The sequence below is a fragment of the Drosophila eugracilis genome, unplaced genomic scaffold, assembly GCF_018153835.1.
Source record: "Drosophila eugracilis isolate 14026-0451.02 unplaced genomic scaffold, ASM1815383v1 contig_2154, whole genome shotgun sequence".
Classification (NCBI taxonomy): Eukaryota; Metazoa; Arthropoda; class Insecta; order Diptera; family Drosophilidae; genus Drosophila; species Drosophila eugracilis.
Genome location: NW_024573038.1, coordinates 7267758 through 7278384, shown reverse-complemented (window position 1 = coordinate 7278384; position 10627 = coordinate 7267758). Strand labels below are relative to the sequence as shown.

Sequence of the window (10627 nt, the reverse complement as noted above, 5' to 3'; positions counted from 1 at the left end):
ATGTAACATCAGTATATCAACACACGACTGGGAGATTATGAAATTAAAGCCAAACAACGGGTCCAGAAACCAGGTGGTTCTTTTTATAAACGTGGTGTCACTGGATCAAATTATAGCCGCTAATAACACTCTGAGACTCGCCACCAATGACTGGTCACAAAAACCGAAATAAATAAATATCTGGAAAATTTGATCTGTTTCACATTTAAGGCTGGTAACTGAGCCATAAGTCTAGTCTTCACAGAGTCTCTCTAGATAGTTAATGTGAACCCATCGCCATTGAGCAGCGATATCTATTGGAAGGTATTCGAGGTGCTATCAAAATACTTTTCAGGTGAGTCATTTCGATATAATTAATTTTAGTTATTTTTGCAGTTGATTTACTTACAGAAAAAGGAATTTTATCCCTACATACGTTCAATTCCTCTTTAATTTGGTTTCGTCTACCTATATATCTGACCTATATACATATGTATATATATGTACATATTTTTTAAAACACCATCAATGAACTTATGATCAAAATATCTCTCATGAAATCCATTAGTTATATATCCCAATAAGATTAACTATTACTCTTGTGAACTTTATAAGGTTTTTTATTCATTAGGCATTTGAATATACATTTCGAACTTTAACATAGAGTACATACAAACAGAATGTTTAACAAACAGTACGACTTAATGACTACCAAATATCCAGGGCCCAGAAGCAACTGGAGGATCTAACTGATAATGCCTTTAAAACTGTATATGCGCTATATAAAACGTGTGATTTGTATAGATTGCGTTAATTTGTGTTTGGTCTGAATAAGATTGTGATGGTGGTGGTGGCTGGAGCTTTCGGTTTATCCAGTAACCGGACATTGGTCACAGGGAAAACTCCACCTTCCGCTGTCGTTGCTACTTGTTCACACTCCGATAGATCATAGGTGCCGATCGGTCGTTGGTCTTGGTGTGTCGCAACTTAACCGTGGCGAACTGAGAGGCTCTGCAAAAATCAAGGACTTGTCCATTTGAGAATGTGATCCCTAATCCGTGGGACCTCTACTTACAGCTGGAAATACAACCTACTAGGGGGAATGGTGGGGCTAGCTGGGATACACGGACTCGCTAGAGGTCAGTAATCTATGGAATAGTTGCGGTAAATACCGCGCCTGCTAGAAAACCAATTTACATTTGCATTATTCCGTCTAAAATTAAGCTTAAGCTTTGTCTTAAATGAAGTTTAAAAATCAAAATTGTATGGATATGAATGCAGGCACCAAAACTCAAGGGATAGAATGTTCAATGGAGAGGTCCTTGGTCTATAAAGTTTCCTCTGGCATGTTCAAATGCATGGATTGTTCGTCGTCGGCAGAAATACAAAAATTTAAATAGCTTTTAAAATTAAAATAAGATATGTACATAAACAAACAAAACAGAAATCGTCTTAGAGACTACTAAAACTAAATTATACAGGGTAAATATAATGCTTAAATCAAACGAAGGAGGGTACAGTGGGAAGGGGTTTTGGGATGACGGATATTTCCCAGCTGCACTTTCCTTTCACACACTCTCTGCTCATTTTCTTAACCGGTAAGAAGACGGCGAAACTCTTGTATTAATTCGCACTCGCACCAATTCCTAACCCATTATATCCTACTTCATCTTGGCACTCGCTGACTTCTGGCCATGCTGTTCCTGATCCCAGAAGTCGTACCATGGCCCGTAGCTCTTGTTACCGGCCAGACTCTTCGAGTTCCGCTCCAAGGTGGCACTGCTGTTACTGATATTATTACTAGCGGAGGCGGAGGACTTGAGGAGGCGTGTTCGCGGCAAAATGGTGGCCGTTGGTGCTCCCGAACTGGCCGTTGAATTGCGGGTCAAAGTGCTGTCCTGCTCCTTTGATGAGCCCTTCTTCAGCGTATTGGTTGCCGTCGTGGATGTGGAGGATCGGAATGTGTGGAACTCCATTTGCTGATGCTGTTGCTGATGATGACGACGCAACTTGTCATCCTTGCGCACCAGATGATCATTGATAACGATGCAATCGTAGGGATCAGAACTGGTCGACTTGAGCTCCGCATCAGATTCCTCCTCATCCTCGCTGGTATAGTACTGCTTGAGTATATCCTGTCGCTTCACCGTCTTCATAACCAGTCCATGACCATGGTTATTGCTCTTGCCCTCGACATCAAAGAAGTTGTTAACATCGCTGAGCTTCAGGGTTCCATGTTCATCGCTTTCACCTTCGTCCGTGGATTGTGGAAACTGCTGCAGTTGCTGCTGCTGGCTGGGCTTGGAGCGACTCAAAGTCTGGGACTTGTGCTGTGATCCTGTGCCCGATACCTGTTTGTCCAACTTTCGGTGTTGCTGCTGCTGCTGCAGCTGTTGATCCTGCGACTGACCACGTCGCATGGTGCTCATCCGCTCCGCCTCCGTTGGCTCCTCAATGTCTATCTCTATGGTCTTCATGATCTTCATGCGGGACTTGGGGGTATAGCTGCTTCTATGTTGCTGTTGCTGCTGCTGCTGCGGTGGCTGTTGTGGACTCACCCCGTAGATATTCTCATCCTCATCTCCATAGAGTTCCGTACTGGTTAGGCTATCCTTGCGTTCGCGCTTCTCCTGCGAGGAACTGGAGTTATGCGACTTGGTAAGTGTGCCATTGCGATCCTCTTCAGAACGCCGTTCAATTTCATCACGATCGCGCATCTCCTCCATATTTGGAGCTGCCACCAGATCGCGGTGCTGCCACAAGGACATGCCGGCTAGGATATCCTCGCCGCTTCGTCCGCCACCGAACTTCCAGAAGGATTTGGTGCGCTTCAGACCAGCACTAGAAGCCTGCAATATCTCGTCATCGGAAGCAATAAGATCGTAACGCATCTTTCCAATTCCTCCTCCGCTCTGCCGGCTCAAACGATGAAGGCTCTTGTCATCGATTTGACTGTCAACGCTATTCCGGAAATTACGATTCAACGTCCAAGATGCCACATCCCGGGGCACCGTGTTCGTATGGGAATTGGTATCCGCCCTGCGTCTACATTTGGTTTGTTGTGTAATTGAAGGGGAGTGGTTTCGGAGTGTTTGTGTGTGGGTTTTCGTGTTTTTGGGTGCATTTTTAGGTGGTTAACACAAAGGATGACAACAGGACAAAATGGCGATACATGAAATCAAACAAGAACATAAGAAAAGCAAATGAAAATAAGTAAATTCAATCAATTAAGGCTCTTTAAATCAGGCAGTAACAACATGGCAAGGATTTCAGTTAAATGGGCTATGTTGGTAGGGATTAGTGACAAAAGGAGGAAAAGCAGGGATGCTGTGGCTTTACTTGGAGAGCAATAATTTTTATAGTTAAGCGGTATTTGGAATGGGATTGTTGCTTTCCAAGTTTTTGATTTATAATACTATACATTTGGTTTAACTCTAGAAGAAGGATCAATCCATCTTTTAGATTATTAACCTATATTTCTAGTCCACCTACCGGATGGGTACTCGTTGTGTGGCTGGTTCCTCATCAGAATAATCAACTTCCGGCTGTGGTGGTGGCTCATTGGCGAATCCACTGTCATTGCTGCTGTGCAGAGAGGTCTTGGCAGCCACCCCGGTCTTGCCTGAAGGATGGTTCTTGGAGCTCTGCAAGAATATAACATAAGCTGATGTTCTTTAACATAATCAATATTAAACCTACCTGGACTCCATTTAGCAGCTTTTGCTTGCGTCTTTCCACTGCCGCAGTGACTCCTCCGTTGGAGGCACAGAAGCTTTGCGAGCTGTTCAACATCCTAGAGGAGGACTGACTCTGCGGTCCATTTGGCACCGGAGCTGGCAGTGTGGGTGGTGGACCCGGGCGTGGGTTGGCTGCAGAGCCCGGACGGTACTTCTTCTGCTGCTTGATAGTATCACCGAACATTCGTGTGGGCGATGACTCTTCAGCGGAATGGTTTCTTCGTCTCCGGTAAGTTGCCTCATGGCTCTCCATCAGCTCCAACTGTGCCTCGTAATCCTGCTGCTGTTGCTGATAGCTTCGCAGACCTCCTCCGCCAGAGCCTGATCCAGATCCGCCTCCATTACGCTCATAGCTCATCAGCATGTTTTCGTATCGCCGACCGCCTGATGTGGTCGCTTCGGCGACATCCGCATTGGTATAGGCCACCGGGAACCATCCAAAATGCTGTGTCCTCAGATTCTCGCCAAATTGCCAGCCCTTGGCCTTGCCGCCGACCAGGGCAATGCGGTCGCCCTCCTCGAACGACAATTGATTCTCCCCAGATGGCATGTATGCATAAAGGGCCTTCACCAAAGGACGCTGATCGCCGCGCTGATCATCACCCAAAGTGGTCAACTGCTCCTCGATGATCTTGTGTTTGTTGCCTATCAATCGAAAGGGAATGATAAGTATAAGTATAACTATATAATTTCAATCCCACCTGAGCTTTGTCCAGTGCCAACTAAAGCCAGATTGAAGTCCGATTTGGCACGTGGCAGCGAGTTTTGGGCATAATGCGAGGGTCCAGTAACGCCCATTCCGGAGATGTTCTCCCGCTCGTGTAGGGTGCGCATATCACCATAGGGTGCATCAATGCTACGCGACTTCTTCAGCTGGGCTCCGTGACCCTGGAGGTGATCGTCCTCTCCATCCTTAATCCGTTCCTATAAGAACATACAATTTTTCAGTATATTATTGTTGTTTTCAGAAATTCGGTATATTAAATACCGAAAAAGTTAAGAAGGAGTATTAATACTGAAATAACTTTAATGGCGGAATCTCCTTGACTAAAAAAGAGTCTAAAAATTCTTTTCTTTAATTTAAAACCACAAATTTAATTTCCTCAAACAATTCACTCTTAACTAGCAAAAAGTTTTGGTTAAGGAAAATGAAAAACAATAACCACAATCATTTTTGTTAGAAATAGAACTAAGAGAGGTTTAAACCCCATTAAAAAATTTATTTTTCTAATGTGAACAGAGGTCAGCCCGAATTTCCTAAAGCCATTAGAAATGATTCCTCTGTTTCTTGTTTGTACGGGAAATAGAAGACCTGGGTTGTTAACAGAGTGGTTAGCGCCCAATCGGATGGAATCGGCTGGGAATAATAATGGGCGGAGATGTGGAGATGATGACTCACCAGGCGGCGCATGTTCCCGTTGTTGATGTTGTTGTTGTTGCTGCTGTTATTGTGGCCATTGCTGCTGCTGTAGCCACTTTCATACGCGGCCGGTGGAATGATCTCACGAGAAGCGGCAATCTCTTGCCAATTTTCGAAATTATTATCAATTACCGTCTTGCCGGTGGTGTGGTAGGCCATCCAGTGCTTGGCGATCGAGCACTGGCGCTCCAAGACGAATCCGTAACGTCGACGCTCCTGTGTCATGGCCTTTTATCGAGAACGGAAGTGGGAAAGAGTGGAAAAGTCGTAAATATCTAACAATTTTTCATAATTTCTAAGATAATTTAAATATTTTTTGGACATTTTATACAATATAATCAGTTATAAATTTGTTTATTAAAAATGTTAACTTCTATTATAGATTCATTTCTTTCTGTGTACTCAATCAAGATTTGGCTGGCAGCCAATGAACTTACATTCTTATAGCTCTGATCGCAAAACACATCCAGCTTCTTCTTCTGATCCTCAAGCAATTGCAGGCTCTGTGGGAAAGCGTATGTTTTTTGGTGGCTCCTTTAGATCCAAGGTACTATAAATGCATCGACTTACCCTCAGCTCCTTTTCGGTATTCTCGGGCGTGGCCTTTTTCTTGCGCTGCTTCTTCATCGTGGAGACGGCCTTCTGATAGCTCTCCATACGCACCTTGTGCTGTTGCAGGAACTTCTTCTGCTCATGCTGCACCACCTTCGTGTCCTTCTCCAGATTTGTCTCCAATGGCACCAATAGATCCACGTAGAAGGCTTTCAACTGGAATGTAAATTTAGATGTTAATTTTTGTAAAGAAAGATAACCCCTCGAAGTACTAACAATATTCATTTGCTGATCCTGTATCTCCTTGTTGACATTTACAACGCTCATCAAAGCTGAACCTAAATGAAATACAAGAATATTTAAGATCAAAAGTGCTTTTTTAGGTCTCTAGTCTCTGAGTCTTACCAATATCGCCCGTTCCGCTTTGCTGGGCGTTCATCGCAATCTTGGCCAATGCTTCATTGAATAGACGAGAGGCAGTTGCGGCACCTGTTGCATGAAATGGCACGGAATGCATTGCAAATTAGTTAACTGTACTGCACTCTGGCAGCAGCGTCGATTATGGTGTTACTATCGTATGATAGTTGGTTATAACACACAACCAAAACTCACCGTGCAACGCCTTGAGGTAACTTTTGCCCGCTGCGATCAGCTGCCTGGCACCCGGATTGAATCTATCAAGTATGTTCTGCAAATTAGAGGAGATCAAATTTTAGTTCATATATACATACTAAGCTTATCGCTATGGTTAATTAAATGTAATTTACTGGCCAGCATGCACCGACATTTCAATTTCATTAGCCCCCTCCAAAACCTGGTAATGGTTTTCCCCGTTTTGCCCCAAGCAGTAAAAGTCGGGTTGTATAATCTTGTTGATTTGAGACAATGTTGTTGTGGTCAGGCGGCCGACAGCCGGCAGAGACATCATTAGTTCCGTGTAGTCCCAACTGAACATACTCCTAATGCTAATTGCTCATTTAGTAATCTCTCATCAATGATTTAGTAGCGGTGAATGTAAATGAAAGTTATCTGATAGATCGGCAAACATAATTGCTAAATGCATTTTTATTACTAACTATTGCAGTCAGTTAGTTATTTTTAACCAAAGAGTTTTATTTTTGTGTTTTGTGAAATGTACATTCTGAAATGTGATCCAAATTGACCAGATCACTTAACACTATATCGAAAGACTATATCGTAGCATTGTTAAACCTGTTTCGCTAAAATAAAATTGAAATTTATTGGTTGCAGTTTTTTGTTTTACTGCCGGCAGTAAATTTTTTACTCAACAGCAAATGAGGAAGACTTCCAATTATTTAACCAGTTTCAAAGCTGATGAAAACTTGATTTGTTTTAACTGGATTAGCCTAGTTTTTCATTGGGATTACTTTCAAGATAGAAAGAGCATCTACCTTTAACAACAAGGCAGAACCTATTTATCTTTCTAAAAATATCTAATTTCAATAATAAACCTGTAGAAATTCTCACTTCTCAGCTGATATCAAACTACCATCAATCATTGATGAACTTACAGCCTCTTTGGCCTTAACGCCTTAAGTGATTTATTATCCACAGAACTCCTTCATAACCTGAACCTATTTAAATACAAATCTATTACTTAAAATGAGTCATGTAACCAATCAATTGATCTCAGCTAGGGCCTCGGAAAATGCAAAATGATGAACAGAGAAAAACGACAATTAATTAACAACTTTGCACATTAGTACAAAATTTGCATACAAAATCGTGAGAGTGTGCTTCGGGATGAAGCTGCATTACGGCTGGGGGCTGGGATGACGTGAATGGTTAGACATGTGGAAGGGAAGTTGACATCACCGTCTCTGTTGACACCATAAAGCACCATAAATAATGACAAAGAAACACTTTGGGTCCTGGGCTTGGCCTAAAGTTGAGCTGGCGAGACAAGCAGACAATGCCAAACATTTAACACGCAAACCGATAAAACCCGAAAATCTCAATTCTCTTTTCTTCAGCCACAAAGCCTTTGCATTGTTCCAAAGACAGTCATTAGAAACTATCGAATATATTTTTTGGGCAAAGTATAATTGATTGTTTTTCCAAGTGATAGACGAGTAATACATACTGAATCACTTCCGTGCTTCATAAGGCCAGTACTCAAAGTCTGACTACCGAATTCTTTGGCCCCCTCGGTTAATTAACAAGAAAATGTCAAAAACCCATATGTAAACAAGGCGTTCTCTGTGGAACAGTTCGTTTCGCTTGTGCCACGGTTTATTGCCAAATGTTTACGCCTCGAAATGTTTGCTTTTCTACACACAAATTTATTGGCTACAAATGTGGCAGCAAGGCGTGGGAATGAATCGAGCCAGCAGCAGCACTCCAGCTCAGATACTTAGATACTTATTTATTCAGATACTCAGCTCGAAGGTCGTCTCCGTTTAACGATTCAACTTCGGTTGAGAGTGTTTGCTTTTATGATCTACTAGCTGGCTGATTTAGTTTAAGACTTCACGAGAAGATATATATATAACAGATATCTGGTGCAGTTATAGTTGCATTTGGATCTTCTAATGTTTGTTTTGGGCCAAGTGCACTTGACTTTGCTGACCTCATCGTAATTTATTTAACTTTGATACGGATACCTTAATAACACGTACAGATAGCCAAGTAGGTTCGTGGCTTCAAGTGCGTTGCGTCGAAACATTTATGGGTTTATCAATGTTAATTGTTTCGTTTTTTTTTAAATCTTTTCCTTGCGATGGCAAACACATTTTGTGGTTAATGCAATCAATGTCTTCGGATCGAAGTTTGATTATTTATTTGGGATTTACCTTAAGGTTCGTTAAATGATTATACCCTTGAGAGTAATTATGACAACAGATTGAAAAATCAATGAGCAAAGGCGAGTTTAGTAAATTGAAATTTGTGATCTTTAAAAACAGGAAAGATTTTGTTATAACCACAAACTTTATAAGCAAAATCCTTGAAAATGTGTAAAATAAAAGTATTTTATAAACTAACTTCCTCTTTCACTTGTTTTAACTCCTATAATACACCCCATTAAATAACCCAAACCAGATTTCCTTTAATCGCGATGACTATCGGGTCATGTAATTGGCCTAACTGCTTAACAAATTCCAGCTCGTTCGATCCGGCAATTAACATTTCTCCTCATACACCCACTCTTGAATTAAAGCTGACGCAATCGCTTATCACGCCCGCGAATCTGCGACCCACTGCGGCAACACTTAACCCAAAATTAATTGAGGTAGTCTTGGCCAGTACCCAGTACTCAGATCTCAATCCCCTGTTGAAAACCCAGGCCCAGACACAAGACCCAACTGACTTGGTCTCTAATCGTCGCTTAACATAAATCGCCAGCAGTGAGCGCCACACATGTATTATTTTTAATTAAAACAGAGACTAAATGCAAAGCATAACACGAAAGCCTCCCCTTTTGCGCTTAAAAAGCCAACGAGGCGGAATGTTAGGCGGTACACAGAGAGAAAGAGTGTACTTACTTTTCAAAATATTATTTTTGCACTTTAAAATATGAAAAGAAATAATATTTAAAACATAAACTAAACAAGAAACTGCTTAGAAATAAGTTTTAATAGTCAATTACTAGACACCTTAGTTTACTAGTCATATTTCTCTCAGTGTCATATAGACAGGGGGCTTGAGGGGGCTTTTTGGAGAGCCTCCTTCAGGTTGGGCCATAATTCAGCGACGCCAGCGAGCGACACACCCACTTCAGAGCATGCGAGAATGCAGCACCAACTTCAGGCAACAACAGTAAGCCGCAATTATGCCAATTAGAAACCAACAAATGCAAAAGGCAACACGCAACAGGTTTGCCAGCCACAATTCCAGCTCAACTGTTGTTGACAAAAACCTCAACGAAGGCGTCAAGGCGCAACCAGTCACGCCTTTAAAAAGCAAGAGAGAGAGAGAGAGAGAGAGGGGCAGGGGGCAACCCATCTAGGAGTGGTAGCCCCCAGAGTGGAAATCCCTTTCCCTTCCCCCGACAGATGAACGCAAAGTGCGTGAAAAATGCTAAACGTAAATAATTCTCGCTTGCGTGACTTCTTCCCAGGCACTTGGAAAAACATCGCAAATGAAAATGTAATTTGGTCTAAAGCGAAGACTAGATGTCCTTGGTGATAGGGAAATATATATATGGTATTATTACATGACAAGTAGTTAGATAGGAAGGATGAGAAATATAACTAAAGCTTTTCCACTAATGTTACCATAGGTTGGCTTCCAAGAGATACATCTACAAAAATATTCACTTTCCTTTTATTTATAATAAAATTTATAACTTTTTTAGCAATAACCTTTCTAAGAGTGAGTAAAATCAATCTGATAAAGCATTTAGAAAAGCCCACACAATCCCTTTTCAGTAAGAGTAGACGAGAAATGGACCCAGCGGGTTTGATAGGGCTTCTCGCCGGCAAGTCGGACGTTAACCCAGTTCCATTTGCCATGGTCATACCCATGTCCATGCCCCCCCCTCAATCCAGACGATGTGACATCGTTACAAGTGTCGGCGTCGGCCCCTCTAATGCAGCCTTAGAAATGCCTTCTCAGCATGGCAATATCAGCTGCATAGCCCACAATTCCCAGATTCCCACTTTGCAGTTTGCAGTTCTCTGGTCCGAAGTGCCTTTTCACAGCTCCACTACCAACCAATCTAACCCATACCCCAGACTGTCTGTGGGCATTAGGTGGCTGCAATTTTAATTTATTTCTACCGGAGCTTCAGCACATCGGACACCTTCGTCCCACCATGCTGGGTCCCCAACTCTTGCGGGGCTTCACCTCCTTCTTCGCCTGCCAGTCTTTATGTTGTTTTTTCTTTCGTATATATAGTATTGCGGCCCGCAGCAGGTTGGCTTTTGTGTGGTCAGCTGGATGTCATTCTGATCCGATCACCTGGCATCAGGCTCTCCTC

The 10627-nt window shown here is 42.4% G+C and overlaps 1 protein-coding gene across 4 annotated transcripts in view; it reads right to left on the bottom strand.

Annotated features, from left to right (window-relative positions):
* Positions 1 to 581: 581 nt before the first annotated feature.
* The window catches only part of LOC108114247 (brain-specific angiogenesis inhibitor 1-associated protein 2), a 30349-nt gene continuing 20303 nt past the window's right edge, over positions 582 to 10627 (bottom strand). Inside the window, exons 3-13 of one of the 4 annotated variants that reach the window (XR_001772738.2) lie at positions 6301 to 6376; positions 6094 to 6177; positions 5965 to 6026; positions 5707 to 5904; positions 5574 to 5639; positions 5116 to 5364; positions 4418 to 4640; positions 3679 to 4361; positions 3472 to 3623; positions 1055 to 1159; positions 582 to 990 (exon numbers count right to left, since the gene is read on the bottom strand). Coding sequence is in view for 3 of the 4 variants with exons in the window: in XM_017225136.2 (XP_017080625.1) it covers positions 1641 to 3024; positions 3472 to 3623; positions 3679 to 4361; positions 4418 to 4640; positions 5116 to 5364; positions 5574 to 5639; positions 5707 to 5904; positions 5965 to 6026; positions 6094 to 6177; positions 6301 to 6376 (3177 nt within the window). In the remaining variant the exon portion in view is untranslated. Of the gene's footprint in view, positions 3025 to 3471; positions 3624 to 3678; positions 4362 to 4417; positions 4641 to 5115; positions 5365 to 5573; positions 5640 to 5706; positions 5905 to 5964; positions 6027 to 6093; positions 6178 to 6300; positions 6377 to 10627 lie in introns of all 4 variants that reach the window. The other 3 variants (XM_017225136.2, XM_017225139.2, XM_017225138.2) reach the window with 3 other exon arrangements.